This window comes from Brassica napus, chromosome C8 (genome assembly GCF_020379485.1).
Source record: "Brassica napus cultivar Da-Ae chromosome C8, Da-Ae, whole genome shotgun sequence".
NCBI classification, from domain to species: domain Eukaryota; kingdom Viridiplantae; phylum Streptophyta; class Magnoliopsida; order Brassicales; family Brassicaceae; genus Brassica; species Brassica napus.
Window position 1 is genome coordinate 45,227,285 of NC_063451.1, and position 18,821 is coordinate 45,246,105.

The following is an 18,821-nucleotide window of genomic DNA, read 5'->3' on the forward strand; positions in this document are numbered from 1 at the left end:
CTTGCAAGGAATTTAGAGGAAAATTATTTGGGAACTGTATAAAAATTGAAGTCACTGATACTCAATTACGCTAATACAACACTGGAAGTAACTAACAAGGAACAAAATCAACACAATCAGCTTTTTTTCTTTTTCCTGAATGTATATATACATTGTTCTTGGCTTTCTTTCAACAAGATTCAGACATAACTTCATACGTAACTAGTGTGTCATATCTTACCAGACTCCTCTGTTCTCAATACTATGAGTTTGATATAGAAGATCCTGGATTTGATATAGAAGGAGCACTTCTACCTTCCTGCAACTACCCCACAACAATAAATCAAACATCATACAGATATATAACCAAATGTTATTCAGTGTACAAATTAAATACAAAATCTTACCGATGTATAGGAGACTTGGCTAGCATGTGTCATCCGTCCATGTCCAGCAAAAAAAACACTCTCAAGACTCTCTTCACCCATCTCTCTAAGTCTATTAAGCTCAGGCATCACTTCTTTACCAAGATCAGGCCTATCTTTCCTTCTCAACTCAGCACATTGTAGCGATAACTTAGCAAGAGACAAAGCTTCCTCTAGTGGCCAGTCTGGTACTTCAGGATCAAGCATATCTTTAAACTTCCCTTCTTCTATTGCTTGTTCCACATAATAAGCCAAACCCATCGGCTGTTTAGCAGTCAAAAGCTGCAGAAGCATGATTCCTAGTGAATAAACATCAGACTTCACACCTAACATTCCTGTTTGTTGATACTCAGGGTCGATGTAACAGAACGTTCCTGCAGCTGATGTCACTCGGTAGTGTGTCACGTTCTCTGCTACGGCTGGGACGAGTCTTGCAAGCCCGACGTCGCTGATCTTGCTGACGTAGTTTTGGTCTAGGAGGACGTTTCCTGGTTTCAAGTCTCTGTGGACAATTGGTTCTGGTTTTGTCTGGTGTAAGAAGAGGAGACCTGTGGCTATCTCAGCAGCGATTCTGAAACGTAGCTGCCACGAAATGGGAGGCGTGTTTCCGCGTCTGAATAAACGGTCATCTAAGCTTCCTCTGGCCATGTATTCGTAGACGAGGATGCCATATTCTGGACATGCTCCTAAGAGAAGCACCATGTTTGGATGCCTTATGCAACTTAGTACTTCAACCTGTGTGTCAAAACACACAAATTTCAAACAACACTTCCTTGTATCACAGTTATCTATAAGGAAGATGAAAGTTGTCCGCCTAGACATTCCGAGTATTGGTTCGGGTCGGATATTTTGGGTAACGGGTTGTTTGGGTAAGGTGCTAAAAGGATCTATATAAGAACATGCAAATTTCCAGTTCGGATCGGTTGCCGAAGGTTCGGATAGTAAAATTTAGGAATCGTCTAATACCTGGAATAAATTGTGTTTCGCTTTGATTTCGGTTTCAATTCGATTATTTTGGGTAATTTGGATAAAATGTCAAGTATTATCAGATAAAATATAGAGTAGTTAGGATGATTTTAGACAAAAATCTTGAAAAAGTAAATTATTTTGGGTCGGATAATTCAGGTAGTTCAGATATTTTTTGATAATTTAGTTTTTTCAAATACTTTGAGATACTGTTAATATATTTTAAATTATATATATATATAATAAATATTTTATATATTTGGGTATCCGTTCGGTTCTCACTTAAGTTATTTCTGATATAGAAATATAGAAATTGTTTGGGTATTTGACTGTTTTGGTCGGTTCTAGTTTCAGTTATTTCGGTTTGGTTCCGGTTTTTTTGCCAAGGCCTAGTCTTGCATCTGAAAGCTATATCTTTACCTCTTTGTGAAACTGTGATCTTCCTTGAGCAGCGTCAGGACGTAAAACCTTAACAGCAACACTTGTGTGATCAAGATGACCTCTAAACACAGGCCCATACCCTCCTTCTCCTACTTTTCTTGATTCTGCAAAATTATCAGTTCCTTCTTCGATTTCATGAACAGTGTATTTTCTGTATCGAACGATGCTCTGTCCAGAGGAAGAATCACTTTCTTTCAACACCTTCATCTCTGCGTTTAGTCTTCTCTTTGCTTCTGCTTCGGCAAGCCTGTTCGCAGCTTCAGCAGCTTCCATGGCAGTTTTAACCTTTGCTCTCTCATTTGCCACCATTGACATTGCTGTCTCCTCTGTCATCTTGAGTTCTTCCATTCGTCTTTCTTCTTCTGACCTCAGATTTTTCAGCTCTGTCGCCTGAAACAGAAGTTTAAGCACACTTCAGTTTGGTTTTAATGAATCAAATCACTTGAGATACACACAAGGATGTATATAATATTAAGTTACAAAAAAAAAGGATGTATATAATATTGGGGAAATCTCATCAATAGCACATTTTTAATTTTGTCACAAAATAGCATTCAAAATGAAAATCTCTAAAATAGCATTTATTAAACCAATACAACACTAAATTTATCATACATCCTAAACACTAATCTCACCCTCACTTTTAAATACTAAACCCTAAATTCTAATCATTAAACCCAAATTTTTTTTTTAAAAACTTTTATTAAGTTATTTTGGTGATTTTCCTTTTTTTGTGTGCTATTTTTTAATAAATGTTTTGAATTAATGCTATCTAAGGGTTCTTCTAATCTTCTCTATAATATAATACCTCTTGCCTTGCGGTTAAAGCTTCTTTACAAGCTGAGCTATACATATCCATGGTTTGTTTTAGCTCTAAACGCAGTCTCCTCATTTGAGCTTCAACATCATCCTGAAGACAGAACAAATACTTCCATGGAATGTAACAAAAAAAAAACTATATCGAATCTGAATGTGATCATAACTCATACCAAGCTCTGAGATGAGTAAGAGCAAGAAGTTCTTCCACTATCCTCAGAAACCGTAGAAGAGTTATTCAGAAAACCCAAATCAGTAAACTTGATTCCTAATCTATGTGACCCTATGCTCTGCTCTGAGCTAGTTGACATTCTTGATGTTCTTGCTGAGTCTGGTAAATCGTATGTAAAAGAACACCTGTCTGCACTACTCGGCGTCCCCGAGCTGATAAAGGAGTTTTCTGATCCTTGATGTGAAGCACTTATGAATGAATACTCGGACTCTGAATCTGAGAAGTCCCCAATTAGTTTCATATGTCCTTGTGTCGGTTTCGTAAACCTTGGTTTACACAAAATCAATACCAAGAAACTGTTAAGTAATCGAAGCTTTATAGAATTATGTAAGTAATGTAACATAACATACCTTGTATCAACTGATCTTCGTGGCCTAGGAGATACCGGTGTGTTGACTGTTGTTAAGAAGAAAGATGAACAAGTAAAAAAAAAAAGAATGTATGTTGAGTTACTTGAAAGCAATGTTCTACAAATCGGTTTAGGCGAGGCTTAACCAGCAAATCGGTCATATGTGAAACGATTTGTTAATCAGGATCTAGACGGCGTCTAATCACCCGTCTAGACACCTAATAGCGAGATTTTGAACATTGCTTGAAATGCAAGCAAGCAACATGCATAATGGAAGAGTAGAACTCTCTTACCTATTTTAGGTTTATTCTCAAAGTCAAAGTCGCTGAGAACTGATGGATGGTAAGGAGCAGGACGTGAGGAGCTTCGTAAGGAAGAGACTTTGCCTTTGGAAATGACGTAAACATTGCAGAAATCTGGAGCTGCCTTTGAAACACTCGTTGGTAAATCCGTTTTGAATCTTCTGTTGAAAGAAGAAAACAATTACTATTTTTGGTTATATTCTTCTGCACGCTATTAATCACACTATAAACCCTAATGATTTTTTTTTTTTTTTGTATTACCTCATTAAGCTACTTCTTGAAGGAGCACCAAGTACTAAATTCTCGATCGCAGATATTGTAACATATTCCACGATGGCTTTGACTTTGTCTACGTCTTCAAGCAATACATCCAGACATTGGATCTGCAGATATATATATACATTTTTAAATAAATAAAAAGCTTACAAGTTTGGTCGATTTTAACAAGCTCTAGATTTCAATTATTATTACTTCTTTACGGCTGCAGTAACAATGAAAAGATACAAAGAGATCTTTTGTTTGCTTATCCATGTGCTGCATATGCATTGTTCCCTCTTCAATGTCTGCAAGTAAAAAACCCTAAACTCACTCACAAGAATCATTGAGCAAAAGCATTCCTTAATGTGGATATAATAAACTAACCGGAAGAGGATTGAGATTTGGGAGCGACATGAATAAGAGCAAGAGTTTGGCCACGAGAAGTAAGATTCTCCAATGTCCATTTGAGAGCAATTTTGCTAGTTTTGTCATTGTCTATTGCAACAGCCACTGAACCACTTTTTTTTCCTTTACTTGTCGCATCTGTTTTCGGTAGCCACATTCTTGTCTCTCCCTTCTTCTTCTTTCTTTTTTTCTCCCATTCAAAGAAAATATAACAGAGATGTAGAGATTTCTCTTTTTTTCCTTATATTTGGAAGAAACTAAAAAAAAAAAAAAGTAGATAATGTAATGGGTTGAAAAACCATTCTATTTTACTATTTCTAATCTGATGGATGTTATATCTTTGGATGAAAACCTAATTTTGGAGTTAAACCACAAACCACATAACTTAAGCACTGGTTTTAAGAAAGCTATTAGATTTTTTTTATTGAATTTGTGGAAACTAAGCTTAAGGCATAAATTTAACATAGACATAGACATAGACATACGACCTCTCTTTTTTAACCTTCAAAATGAATGTTACAAGAGAACCCAGTTATAAATACATAACTAATAAAAAAAATTACATCATGGTCTGAAACTTTTGTCGCAGGTCTTTGGTTTTTTTTTTTTTTTTGAATATCAAATCCAACGTTGAAGCAAATGTGGAAGTGTGAAAACGGAGTATTCTTAGTATGGAAAGTCTTCATGTGATCCAGGTGGTTTTATAAAATAGAAGTAGAACAAAAAAAAAAGTGGAAGACCAAATAATCTGATTTATATATTCTTGAACAGTAATACGAGTTATGAGCCAATTAACAAGCCACGTACACTCTCACTTTTCCTCTTTATTTTTCTATTTGATTTCTTTCTTCACTTTGCATGGTAATCTGTCACTTCTGCTAAACCAAAATCTATTTGAACTGAAGATATGAAAAATGTTATTAATACAGAGCATCAAAAATGTTAGAGACGTATCCATAGGACACTCCCTTCATCTTACTTGCCTATAAAGTTAAGAAACTACTTATACATAGTCAGAGGATCGTTGCCAAGGCGTTTTATAGGCGCTACGAAAAGAAGAGCAAGTCACAGTGACTTGAAGAGTTTCTCAGCCTAAGTGCCACTTATGTAGAAGAATCTTCGTAGATGCTCTCAACTTAGGCTCTGGTCAGGCCGCAATTATATTTCAGACTCTATAGCTTCATTGGTTTGTGATCCATTTGATTATATACACTCTATTATTTCTGCTGCTTACCATAACTTGCTTCGAGTGGAGCTCAGAGACACACCAGCTTCTTCTTCTATCTTCTTAACCTTCGGAAAGAAGATCAGTTTTCCACTTCTACTTAGATCCTAAATGAAAATAAGTATATCTACAAGTTAATCAACTGGAGGTCCCAGCGACTTCTGCAGCTCTCTGTCTCATCATCTCCATAACTGCTGCTCTGCGCCGTGATTCTGATTGCTGCGTTAACCTTCTCAAATGTTCCTTTAGGTCCCTGAGTAGAGATATACACACAATGATCAATACAAAGAAATCAATTCCAAAAATGTTAGAAAGGGACAGAAGCTGAGGAGATTACCCGCATCGAGGTACATTGCAATTTGATTCCTTACAGGCCCTAGCATGAATCTGCAAGAGATACCACATTTTCTTGCAAAGAACACAACCACCTGCAGCACGTATTGTGCAACGGATACCATGTCGGAACAGCCCCTTCACTTTGCGGCAGTTAGGATACTGACAATACATAGCACGGCATAGCGCCGCATGCACCAAAAGATCAAGCATTTTCCTAAGCTGCAAATTATTAAAACAATGAAAACGTTAGTAATCAAAACCAGACGAAGCCTAGAGCAAAGAGAAGATGATGCAATACCTGCAAGACTCGCAATTGCCTAGCTTCTTTATTCTGAGCATCTTGATCAGCTAGTGAAGGATGATTCGTCAGCTTGTGAGGATGATTAACACCGCCTTCTTTACTGTAACAAGCATTGCACACGTCGTAGTCCGGGCAAACCTCACATCGCCAGCCTTGGCCACTTTCGATATCGAGGTGGCATGCGTTACATGTTGTGACAAAGGCAGGAGCGGTTGGATTGTGGAGGTGATAAAGCACCATCATGGAAGAATGTTTTGCCCGCCTCAGTGTATCATACTGATAATGGTTTCCTTGGCAAAGACTCAGGAACGCTTGCCTCGTATCGAAAAACTCGCTTTCAAGTATCTCATCTTTATCCATGGTGTCTGCTGGAATATCGGTGATCGCAACCTACAAAATAAATATATAAAAAAAACTGTCTCGTAAGATAAAAATAAAAACAGAGAAACAAGTAACGTGTATTACAAGCCAAAGCCAACTTACAGGATGCAGTGTATGTTGATCCTTCTGATTAACAGGATGCCTTTCTCTGTCCTCTCGTTTCTGTTCAGCCTTATAGCACCTGAACGGTAGAATAACATATCAGAAACTGCAGCATTCTATCAGGTAAGAACCTCAGCTTCCAAGTTATACAAACCAAGTCAGAATAACAAAAGAGGCAGGACAATACTTACCCATCACATAACTGAAAATCTTTGCATTGGCTGCAGACCCAACGGTTTCCAGTTACCATCAGTGTACAGCAATGCCTGCAACAATGCTGCAAGTGAACCATGATAAAGTCCTCCTTCATTGGATGAATGGTCTCACCAAGCTAAAACCAAACAGAAACAATATTAACAAGTAAAACACAAAACTATGCAAAAGAATCGAAGCTGTTATGCAGGAGAGGAAACGATTACTTTCTGCATTAGCAGCAGATCTTTAGATGTATTCCCAGGCAGACCAGACTGGCCACACGCTTTCAGAGCCCTTTTTGTAATGGGTTTCTTGAGTACTCCTTTCTTATTTCCCTTTCTACCATCATCTTCTTGACTCATTTGTTGTATGATATCCTCTGCTGCACCTGGCCAATAGTCACCATCGAAATACGGGAGCCTAGCTGCCGTAACCTTAGCTCTACACTCACCGGTTTGCAAGAAAAAATGGTCATATAGATTTGTAGTTTCCGCTACAATTCCTTCCTTTGCAGCTTTTTTCAACATTGCTAAGTACCTGTACCAGAAACAAGTGGAGGATGTAAAGGATACCAAAAATTTATGAAGAAAAATCACTAAATGCAATTTTTACTAACCACTCCCGTAGTTTATCAGACTTTGGCGTTTTCTGAATCTCTGGATGGCAATATAGGATATAGTCCTCACCCTTCAGTGGTGGACAAGCCCATATATAGCAGCTAGTGAAGCCACGCATTTTGCAGTACTCCAAGTAACCAATCTAAAATAAAATAAAAAAGCATCAATGTATACTCATGAAACCTCCATGCAATGTAAAGACCACACAGATCTTTCTTTAAACCAGGACTTACAAGAATTTCTTGGTATACAAAAGTGCGGAGAGCCTCTCCACTAGCTGTTTTAATCTCAGGTCTAAAGTACTTCACAGAATCCAGATACGAGAGATACACACGGCGATGATTAGGAGATGAACACTCGGATCCAAATTCTTGGACATACATCCCAAACAAGCATACTTCTACACCTTCGATCTTCTGGAACAATAGAACGACCTGCCAAAATAAAATATGGAGAGTGAAATTTTGTTATTTGAAGAGTGGAATAATGAAACTGTGAACGTGAAAGTGAATACAACAGAGGTGTGTCTGGATCATTCTCACCTTGGACTTGTATGGAAACTCAGTAGGGAAATTATCCTCCCTAAAAATTTCAAGAAATCGAGATTTGACTTCCAGCTTCTTGTCAACGGATAAAACAACTCTAACCACAAGGGATTCAGCAGTTGGAACCTGTCAATGGCAGTTAAAAAGGTAAAACAATGAGTGACCAACCAGTAAACTTCTTTCCAAAGAAGAAGCACTACAGCCATTTAATACCTCATCATAATTTTTTCCTTTAGCCTTGGCTCTCTCAATCCTTTCCTGCTCCAGCCTTTTAAACAAACGCTGCTCTATATGGTCACTGAGAATTGTTTTCGGCAGATCTTTCGCTCCAAGAACAGAACTTTGAGGTAAAGGCACTCTCTCGTTTTGCTCCACCTCAGTTATATAGCACCTTGTGCAGGTGTACTCAGCTTGCCCTCCATCATTCCTCCGCCCATTAAACAGAGCACATATTTGATGCTGCCAGGCCTCACATTTATCACACTGGACCCACTGCAAAACCATGTAGCGCAATAGACCAAACTCAGAAAACCTACAAAGGGGGACACACACATGACTAATACAACTCTACTGAGTGAATGGACTTTACCGCTTCTTCAGTCTCTTCATCGTTCCTCTTTTTCTCGAGTTTTGCCTTCGGTATTGAAGTCCCTTCAGCGAGTATTGTGTCTCCTCGTGATTCATTAAAACAGGGAATACAAAAGTAGTGGCGAGTTTCACCAGCTCCAACAGTATAGTACATTGCGTTTCTTTTGATACGAGCACCACAAGGAGTGCAATAAAGAGGAGGTGGCTCGAATGTAAGCCTCTCCACCGCACATAACTGGCAGGAATTTGGACTCATCGAATTCTCCATGGCCTGATTCTTTTCTACTTTGGCTTTACTCTGCAGAAAGAAATACAAATCAATAGAAAAGTTATTATTCATCAGCGAGCACATACTTGTGGAGAGAAAATAAAAGGATAAATCTATGAATAAAAATTGCTTTTCTGTAAATTTTTGAAGTCAATAAAATCGCACACCTGGCCAACCCACTGACGAAGACTAAGAATATGTTCTCTCACTTGGTCGGGAGTGAACATTTCAGTTAAAGAAACACCCTTTATCTTTGGTTTTCCAGGTTTTGATGCAACAACGTCAGCAGACTCCACCACAACTTCTTCCTTCGGCTCTTTCTCCATTTTAACGTTTTCTTGCTTTAGCGAGGCACCAGATAAATCATGTTGACCTGGTTCACTGACAGGCCTAGGTTTGGGAACATTTTCAACAGCTTCATGTTTTATCTCCTTGATGCTGAATCCTGCTTGAACAGAAACATCAGGAATCTCTTCTTTCACTTCCAACTTCTCTGACTTCAATGCCGCATGTGCGTCGCTCTGCATATGATCCTTTCTTTCAGCATTCTGAGATGGTTCTGTCTCTGCTTTGGGAACAATGGAGCTTTTACAAACTTCACTCTCACGGACCACTGGTTCAAAAGAAGGCTCCACCTTCAACCGTTTTGATGAAGGTTCCAAATTATCTACAGTATCAGTACATCCAGGGGCACCAGAAACGGCTCCATCAGTAGCGCATGGTGAATCATTTGATACTACAGCTCCGTTCACTACACTGCTTTCGCTTTTTAAACGGGCCTGGACACGCGCATTAGCTTGCTGCTGATGGTAGGTCTTAACTGGTACACAGACGGGGCACCGAGGATCCTTGCAGTTTTTATAGTGGCCAATCAACGACTTCGTGGGGCGACAACGAGGATACAAACACTGAGGCTCTACACAGCTGTTCATGTGACTCAGTAGCTTCTGAACAGTAACGCAGTTTCGTCCCGGGCACTTCACTCCTGGCCGTTTGCAGGTCCGTGCATGAAGCAGAAACAAGAGCCATCTCTGTTGATTTTGGAACTTGACATCGCGATTTCCATATCTACATGCCGTTCCAGTTGCATTTTGCAGACTGTGGGATTCGGATGCGGTGGAAGTATGAATTTGACCAATAACAGACCCTTCCATCAAATTATTAGGTTGAGCTTCATCCGTACCGGTAACTCTTTCACGAAAATCCTCCTGAACGTTCTGTTCACTCGACATACCATTAGACATTTGAGTGTTTCCCTGAGACTGGGAAGGCCACTGATCCTGTGGATTGGATTCTAATTTTACTCCAACAGCAAGGTTGCTAAAACTGTGGACTGTATCAGAGCCCGGGTGCATCATTTGCTGAACCTGTTGGCTATTTTGAGGAAGGAGCGTGCATATATCACTCTGACTTGTAACTGCTACATGTTGAGCGTTTGCAGAGCGGTCTGCTCCTGGGTTCTGATATTGATTCTGGAACTGAGAAAGCTGGAGTCGTTCAGATGCTTGGGAGTGCAAAGGTTCACTATGGCTCTGCACTCCAGGTTCATGTTGAACATTCGTAACAACGTCAGAAGCCACCTGAGGTTTCCCGGAACCATCTTTGCTTATTAACTTATGTTGCTGCAGGGCCTGCTGCTTCAATGTTTTTTGCTGGATAAATTTCTGCTGCTGCTGCTGCTGTTGTTGAATCTGATTAGGCTGTTGCGGAAATTGTTGTTGTTGATGTGAATGCAGAGAAGAGTTAGCTCTGGACACAGACTGGAAACTTGCTGCATTGATATTCTGAGCACTTGGCATCTTCCCTACCGATGTTACAGCTCCATGCAAATTTTTAGATCCAAGGTTGTTGTCAGGATTTGTTGTTCTATAACCTTCCCCTGAAATATGAAGAAACATACTTTAAAATATTCTGATAGGTTAGTACTAGTGCCAAAGCACAAGAAAGGACCATACATATAAAATGAGATGATTAGGACAGACGAAAAAGCGAGAGCCTGAAGAGTTTACCTGCGTCTACACTTTTTTTGCTCACACCAACACCACCATTTACAGAGTTACTAGCCACACCAGCCAGCTTTGGTTGCATGTTGTCCGGTCTATGACCAGCAGTCATTTGGTTAGACACCGTTTGACTATTTTGACCACCAGTATCCTGCCTTTGCTTCTGCTGCTGAGACTGAGGTACCACCGTGGGCTCAGCAGAAAATCCACCACTGTTGTTATTAGTACCACTATTAACGAAACCAGGTGTAGGAATCATCTGGGGAGCACTTCTTTGAGAACCCATGTTCCCTCTTGAACCAAGAGAAAAGTTTCTCGGTGAATTCTGGTAACCATTAGACATATTACCTGAAATGAAATTGCTAAGGTGTCAGAGACTCGGCGTGAGATTAAAATTTCCAGGAAAAGTATCTATGATCAAACCTCCATGGATGCCACCAGAAGCTAGAAGGTTTCCAGTGTTGACAGCTTTGCTTGTACTGCTGTTGTTTCCAGCTATAGTAGTATCAGCAGAGGGTGTAACCATCGAAGTAGAATTATCCCCAGTATGTGGTAATCTTGGAGTAGGTATCATCGTAGTACCCCCACCAGCATGTGATAATCCTGGAGTAGGTATCATCATTCCAACAGAAGGAGAATTAGAATGTCGCTGATTGTAGTTATTCAAATGTCTGCCTTTTATTAGGCTCGTAATCCTAGACTCAAGGGTTGACCGGTTCACGTAATCCTCCTGTTAGTATAAGTCGAAAAGAAAAATCTTAAGGAATGACATGAGTCAACAAGCTGGATGTAGAGGCAGAAATATTTTGAGATACCTTTGAGACGGCCATCTTAAACAGCCCCTCCTCTAAGCGTCTAGCAACATCCATATACTTTGCCTTTGATGCAGCATCGGCCTGTGATGGTTGCCGCTGCTGTAACATGTTAAACCTGGAAGATCAAGGAGACTCAGTCAACCATGAAGTAATTATCAGAAAATCTAAAAGGAGCATAAACACTAAAGTATCAGGTCTTAATCAACAAAGAAGATATACATTAGTAATGCAGCCAAGAAAAATAATCATTTCGATCATTCCCATTCCACATTGGGATTAACATCAACTCAATCCATTATAAGCAATATAAGATGAAGGCTTACACAAGGGTTTGCATGTACTGTCTGAGTTTCAAAATATCATGGTCCATGGGACCAACAATGTTACGTGAAGGCCCTACACTAGCACCAGCACCAGTACCAGCACCAGCTCCGACTAAATTCTGCAATTGAGAGTTCCCATTACTCTGCGGCGCAGTCCCTTGGTTTGGAACCTGCCCCCCAGACATCTGTCCCGACAAGTGAGCCTGAACATTCATGTTACTTCTTAAACTTTCGTCTCCTTGTCCTAACTCTTCTTGCAACCAGCACTAACAGACACTGCATAACTCTTCCACCCTAGACCGAAAGCTCATTTCCTACTTTTAATTATTCTTCAAATGGTCTCACTCAGTGTAGCAGCTCCTACAAAACAATCATAAGACTATGATGATCAAAGCAAAAACAAAGCCCAATTGCAATAACCAACAAAGAAAACAAAATGTATCATTCAAATAATATGAATTAAACCCCTAAATAAAATAAATAAATAAACCTAGAAACTCAATCCAACCTTCAAATTGATGCACAAAGAAGCAAACTTGGTACGTTACTAAGTGATTAGGATGATCGAAACGCAGTTACAACAGAGCAATAAAGTCGGTGATGTCGCACGTGTGAACGGACCCTCACACAAGCCAAGGAAGACGAGAAACAATACAATACAATTTCGAATCAAACGAGCAAATACCCACGAAGAGATTCCGAAACCTAGACGATGAAGATAACGATTTTGAAATCGGAGACTTTCTTCGAATTGGGGATGGCGCTCGGCTCGATTTTGGGGATTTTTGTTTTTTTTTTTTTAGGGATTTTTCGTTTTGATTTTTGTTTTAAGTTAAAAAAAAAAAAAAAAAAAGACACATTAAATAACAATTACCTTTATGTTTCTTTTCATGTCTGAATACATAAAGGAAAATTTAATTGGGGGAAACCGAGGTCGAGAGAGAGAATCCAACAGACGAGGGAGAAGTGTCGGGTGATAGATTGCGTTCCTGACCGTCCGATCCACATACAATAATGTCCTCATAATTTACATTCTTTACCCTTGTAGTTTTGTTTCTTTTCTTTTTGGTACTGAGAGTTACAAAACAATAATCATAATACGCCTAGCATCGGTTCCTATCGAGTCCGGATCCTTACATTTAGGACCAATTAGATATTTATAAATGTTCAGTTTAGATTCGGGTCAGTTTCTGTCAGATATGAATCAGTTCGGATCTACAATTAAAATACATTTTTAACTATATTTTGTGTTCAGGTCGGTTCGGATATTATAGATCCGAAGTACCCAAAGAGCCGAAAAATACTCTTTCAAAGATCAAACCGGAAACAAATTGTAACCCATTGGTACGTACGATCTTACAAGCAATGCGGTAGCAAATGTAAATACTGAAGCATGGAGTTACACTTATATGATTTCATCATTACTTGTAACAGAAGTAATTGAAAAACATTCGGATCATGTTTCAGCGATAAACCCTCATGGACATCAGAATCTCTGCCACCTCCATCTCCAACCGATCTCTGTTCTCAGAAACCTTCTCTATCTCCTGCATACAACAACAAATAGTCGTCTCTTAGTTTTAAGATTAGGAGCAATTATTATGTCTAGTATAGGTCTATTATGATCACGTACCATGGTGGTCTCAGAAACTTCAGGAGTGGTTGTTATCATAGTCCCAGGTGCAGAAGAGTTGGCATTTTGCTGAATCTGATTGTCATCATTCAATTTTATCCTCTTTATTAAGCTTGACAAACGAGATTTGAGGGCTGATGGTTTAACTTAATCCTCCTGTAAATTTTAAGTAATAAAAGTGTGTCACAAACGAAAGAAAGATCTTCTAAAGTGAGAGCATGTAGCTAATAATTAAGCTTCAGACAATCTTGTTTAGTTGGAAATTCTCAGTATCTCAAAGTTGTGTAACTACCTTTATTTTAGACATTTAATAAAGAGTATCCTCATCTAAGTTTCTAGTAACATACAGATACTTACCTTTGATGCATCGTCAGCTGCACATGGATTCTGTTTCTGTACCTCGCTGAGGCTGGAAAGATCAGTTAGAAGAGAATCCCTCGTTAATGAATTCTCAAGGATATACCAAGGGAAAGATAATTAGTCAATGATAAAAAAAACACCAACTTGACATAATTGGAATCGAGGAAAATAAAAACAGAGCAGACATGCAGGTTACATATCCACAAAAAGTAATAAGTTTGATCGTTCCTAGCTCAGAATGAGATAATTAATTGACAGTGAAATCAGTGCAAGAAGAACCAGTTTAGCTAAAAAAGGTTGAAGGCTTACACAAGCTTTCGCATGTACTCTTGAAGATCAAGGAGGATCAGTTAAAAATAGCCCACCATGAAGTAACTATCAAGAAAATCTAAGGGAATAGAACACTAAATTTATCATTACTTAAGCATAAAAGAAAATATACAGTAATGCAGCCAAGACAGTAATCAGTTGGATCATGTCCCCACTCCCCAGCCCACATTGAGACCATATTAACCAGACATGCATGATATGGCAGACAGACAAAAATGGTGTAAACTAAAAGTTAAAGGCTGGTTCATTCAGGGGTAGTCCTGGACATAACCAACTGAAACATTGGTCTTTAGTCCCAAAAATTTTAAAAATAATTTATATAGAAAGAAGTTCTCAAATTTGTAAAAATGATTTTTTAATAAAAACTCGTACCAAATTGTTTATAGCTAGCAAAATCTCAGGATCGCTACTAGGTTCACGTAGATGTAACATGTTATAAGTGGAACATGTGGAAGATCAATGGGGTCAATTAGAAATCCCCATTAAGTTATAACCAAAAAAAATCCTCGAACACTAAAAGAATTTATAACAGGCAGGTTTGATCATTAATCTCAGCCCAGCAGACAACATGAACTCAAACCTTAGTACAGCGGCAACTAAAAGACAAGCAATGCAATATGGTGGGAAGAAGCAAGGCTTACACAAGCGTTCTCATGTCCTCTCGGAGTTTCAAATTACCGGAAGTATCAGCACAACGAGGAGCACCAGAACCAGCTCCAGCAGAGGCCCGTACTGAGTCGTTTGATACTCGAGCTTTGTCCACTTTACTGCTTTTGATTTTCAAACCGGCCAGGGCACGCTCATTAGCTTGTTGCTTACGGTATGTCCTCACTGGTACACAGACGAGGCACCAAAGATCCTTGCATTTTACATAGTGGCTAATCAACGACTTTGTGGGACGACAACGAGGATACAAGCATTGAGGCTCTACACAACTGTTCATGTGACTCAGTAGCTTCTGAACCGTAACGCAATTTCGTCCCGGGCACTTCACTCCTGGCCGTTTGCAGGTCCGTGCATGAAGTAGAAACAAGACCCATCTCTGCTGTTTATGAAACTTGTTGTGAACCATCTTTGTTTGTTTCAGAGCTCAATAAAAATCTACCTCCCGAGATCACACGGACACCAAAAGGTTACTAGTGATTGCGATTACTGATTCTCCACAACGCACAATGAAGTCCGGTGATGAGACCTAAAAATGGATTTATTTATGTGAATTCTTCGAATCTAGGGTTCCTATATTTCCTGTGAAACTTATATCTTATTCTCTTATTTCATTTTAATTGTTGTTTTAGATTTACATTAAGAACACATTTAATTTTGCATATTTTCAAAATAAAAATATATTTACTTATATACCTAAACATATTTCAACTAATAGAAAAATAAATAAACTGAAGAATATTATTAATAAATTTTACATTGAAATCCTAAAACGATTTATTTTGAAACGAAATTTTATTGTAAACTGAAACGGAAAGAGTATTTGGTAAGTGAAAGATTTATTATAAATTTTTTGTTTTCAGTTTTTTTACTTGCTCTGATTTTTTTCTTTGTGTGGGCTCTAGACTCCAGTAGCAGCTCCATTGAATCATAACTTCATATTCTGTGGAAGCCCCCTTACTAATTTGATGAAAAGATAATTAATGATTCTACACTTGATATGAGTTTGGAGTAACGAGCTAATATTATCTCCAATGTAAAACTCCATAATGAAATTAAGTTTACACAAATCCTACTATATTGTTAGAGTGAAAAATTAAATAATGTAAAAATAAAACGATTACTCTATTTATAGAATAAATCCATTTTCTACTTCATAGGAATGGAGCATTTTTTACAAACTTATCGAGTTCGGATCCTTCGAGTCCTAGACATTGAGGACCAACTAGATATTTAGAAGTTTTTGGTTCGGATATGAGTCATTTCCTTATAAAATGGTTCTAATCTACAGTTAAAATACATGTAACTTTTAAGTATATTTTGTGTTCAGGTCGGTTCAGATATTTAAGACCGGAAAAAGACCTGAAGTATCCGGAGAGCCAAAAAATACTCGAAACCCTGAAAAATATTCAAAGATCAAACCGGAAACAAATTATAACCCGTGTCACCATTGGTACGTACGATCTTACAAGCAATGCGGTAGCAAATGTAAATACTGAAGCATGGAATTACACTTATATGATTTCATCATTACTTGTAACAGAAGTAATTAAAAAACATTCGGATCATGTTTCAGCGATAAACCCTCAGGGACATCAGAATTTCTGCCACCTCTATCTCCAACTGATCTATGTTCTCAGGAACCTTCTCTATCTCCTGCATAAAACAACAAATAGTCGTCTCTTAGTTTTAAGATTATGAGCGATTATTATATATAGGTCTATTATGATCACGTACCATCGTGGTCTCAGCATAAACTTCAGGAGCGGTTGTTATCATTGTCCCAGGTGCAGAAGAGTTGGCATTTTGCTGAATCAGATTGTAATCATTCAATTTCATCCTTTTTCTTAAGCTTGACCAACGAGAAACGAGGGTTGATGGGTTAGTGTAAGCCTCCTGTAAATTTGAAGTTATAAAATTAAGTGTCACAAACGAGAGAAAGATCTTTTAAAGTGAGAGCATGCAGCTAATAAAGCTTCAGACAGTCTTGTTTAGTTGGAATGCCTTAGTAAATCAAAGTTGTGTAAATACCTTTGTGTTAGATACTTACCTTTGATGCATCATCAGCTGCACGTGGATTCTGTTTCTGTACCTCGCTGAGGCTGGAAAAATCAGTAAGAAGAGAATCCCTCGTTAATGAATTCTCAAGGATATACCAAGGGAAAGATAATTAGTCAACGATAAAAAAACACCAACGTGACATAGTTGGAATCGAGGAAAATAAAAACAGAGCCGACATGCAGGTTACGTATCCAAAAAGTCAAAAATAAGTTCAACCATTCCTAGCTCAGATTGAGATAATTAACTGACAGTGAAATCGGTGCAAGAAGAACCAGTGTAGCTAAAATGTTGAAGGCTTTACAAAAGGTTTCGCGTGTACTCTTGAAGATCAAGGAGACTCAGTTAAAAACAGCCCACCACGAAGTAACTATCAAGAAAATCTAAAGGGAATAGAATACTAAATTTAGCAGTAATTAAGCATAAAAGAAAATATCAGTAATGCAGCCAAGACAGTAATCAGTTGGATCATGTCCCTAGCCCACATTGAGACCATACTAACGAGACATACGTGACATGGTAGACAGACAGACACAAATGGTGTAAACTAAAAGTTGAAGGCTGGTTCATTCAGCGGTTGTCCTGAGCATAACCAACTGAAACATTGGTCTTTAGTCACAAATTTTTTTAAAATAATTTACATAGAAAGAAGTTCTCAAATTTGTAAAAATATTTTTTAATACTACTAGGTTCATGTAAATGTAACATGTTAAAAGTGGAACACTTGGAAGATCAATGGGGTCAATTAGAAATAGTCCCCCATGAAGTTATAACCAAAAAAAATCTCGAAAACTAAAAGAATTTATAACAGGCAGGTTTGATCATTAATCTCAGCCCAGCATACAACATGAACTCAAAGTAATGCAATATGGTGGGAAGAAGCAAGGCTTACACAAGCGTTCTCATGTCCTCTCGGAGTTTCAAGTTATCGGAAGTATCAGCACAATGAGGAGCACCAGAACCAGCTCCAGCAGAGGCCCGTACTGAGTCGTTTGATACTCGAGCTTTGTCCACTTTACTGCTTTTGATACCGTAAGCACGCTCATTAGCTTGTTGCTTACGGTATGTCCTCACTGGTACACAGACGGGGCACCGAAGATCCTTGCAGTTTGTATAGTGGCTAATCAACGACTTTGTGCGATGACAACGAGGATACAAACACTGAGGCTCTACACAACTGTTCATGTGACTCAGTAGCTTCTGAACAGTAACGCAATTTCCCCCCTGGCACTTCACTCCTGGACGTTTGCAGGTCCGTGCATGAAGTAGAAACAAGAGCCATCTCTGCTGATTACGAAACTTGTCGTGAACCATCTTTGTTGGTTTCGGAGCTAAATAAAAATCTACCACACGAGATCACACGGACACCAAAAGGTTACTGGTGATTACGATGACTGATTCTCCACAACGCACAATGAAGTCTGGTGATGTGACCTAAAAATGGATTTTTTATGTGATTTCTTCGAATCTAGGTTCCTATATTTCCGGTGTAACTTATCGTATAGTCCCTCCATTTCATTTTAATTGTGTTTTAGGTTTACACAAAAAAAACATTCAATTTTACATATTTTTAAAATAAAAACATCATTATCTATATTATGTTAATTTTTACCGGACTTTAAAATAAAAACATCATTATGACCTTAAAACATCATAATCATATTTCAACCAATAAAAATTAATTAAAAATATTGTTAATAATTTTTTCATTGAAATTTTAAGAATATTTTTTTGAAACAAAAAAATTACTTCACAACGGCAACTAAATTGAAATTGAGAGAGTATCTAGTAATGACAGATTTATTATAATTTTTTTTCCAGTTTTTACTTGCTCTGATTTTTTTCTTTGGGTGGGCTATAAACTAGAGTAGACTCGATTGAATCATAACTTTATATTATGTGGAA

At 38.2% G+C, this 18,821-nt stretch overlaps 4 protein-coding genes across 4 annotated transcripts; all 4 read right to left on the reverse strand.

Moving 5' to 3' along the window:
* Window positions 1-157: 157 nt before the first annotated feature.
* LOC106413569 (U-box domain-containing protein 52-like) lies at window positions 158-4,498 on the reverse strand. Its single transcript, XM_013854320.3, has 10 exons — window positions 4,153-4,498; window positions 3,982-4,073; window positions 3,772-3,893; window positions 3,502-3,671; window positions 3,210-3,255; window positions 2,801-3,125; window positions 2,620-2,721; window positions 1,791-2,201; window positions 387-1,139; window positions 158-298 (listed from the first exon to the last, which is right to left on the reverse strand). The coding sequence occupies exons 1-10, from the start codon at window positions 4,328-4,330 to the stop codon at window positions 242-244; spliced, it is 2,256 nt and encodes a 751-aa protein (XP_013709774.2). The 5' UTR covers window positions 4,331-4,498; the 3' UTR covers window positions 158-241.
* A 554-nt stretch (window positions 4,499-5,052) lies between these two features.
* Window positions 5,053-12,720, reverse strand: LOC106413570 (histone acetyltransferase HAC12). The gene is made up of 17 exons (XM_022708169.2): window positions 12,381-12,720; window positions 11,873-12,232; window positions 11,550-11,664; window positions 11,158-11,464; window positions 10,741-11,082; window positions 8,899-10,610; window positions 8,465-8,761; window positions 8,089-8,367; window positions 7,873-8,001; window positions 7,564-7,764; window positions 7,330-7,472; window positions 6,938-7,250; window positions 6,710-6,849; window positions 6,519-6,597; window positions 6,033-6,425; window positions 5,736-5,953; window positions 5,053-5,651 (listed from the first exon to the last, which is right to left on the reverse strand). The coding sequence occupies exons 2-17, from the start codon at window positions 12,085-12,087 to the stop codon at window positions 5,537-5,539; spliced, it is 4,998 nt and encodes a 1,665-aa protein (XP_022563890.1). The 5' UTR covers window positions 12,088-12,232; window positions 12,381-12,720; the 3' UTR covers window positions 5,053-5,536.
* Window positions 12,721-13,335: 615 nt separating this feature from the next.
* Window positions 13,336-15,766, reverse strand: LOC106413520 (histone acetyltransferase HAC12). Its single transcript, XM_048767025.1, has 4 exons — window positions 14,837-15,766; window positions 13,863-13,914; window positions 13,506-13,580; window positions 13,336-13,419 (listed from the first exon to the last, which is right to left on the reverse strand). The coding sequence occupies exons 1-4, from the start codon at window positions 15,265-15,267 to the stop codon at window positions 13,336-13,338; spliced, it is 642 nt and encodes a 213-aa protein (XP_048622982.1). The 5' UTR covers window positions 15,268-15,766.
* A 459-nt stretch (window positions 15,767-16,225) lies between these two features.
* Window positions 16,226-18,370, reverse strand: LOC111208644 (histone acetyltransferase HAC12-like). The gene is made up of 4 exons (XM_022707896.2): window positions 17,809-18,370; window positions 16,909-16,960; window positions 16,596-16,754; window positions 16,226-16,514 (listed from the first exon to the last, which is right to left on the reverse strand). Exons 1-4 carry the CDS (start codon window positions 18,228-18,230, stop codon window positions 16,431-16,433), a joined length of 717 nt encoding a protein of 238 aa, XP_022563617.1. The 5' UTR covers window positions 18,231-18,370; the 3' UTR covers window positions 16,226-16,430.
* Window positions 18,371-18,821: the final 451 nt, after the last annotated feature.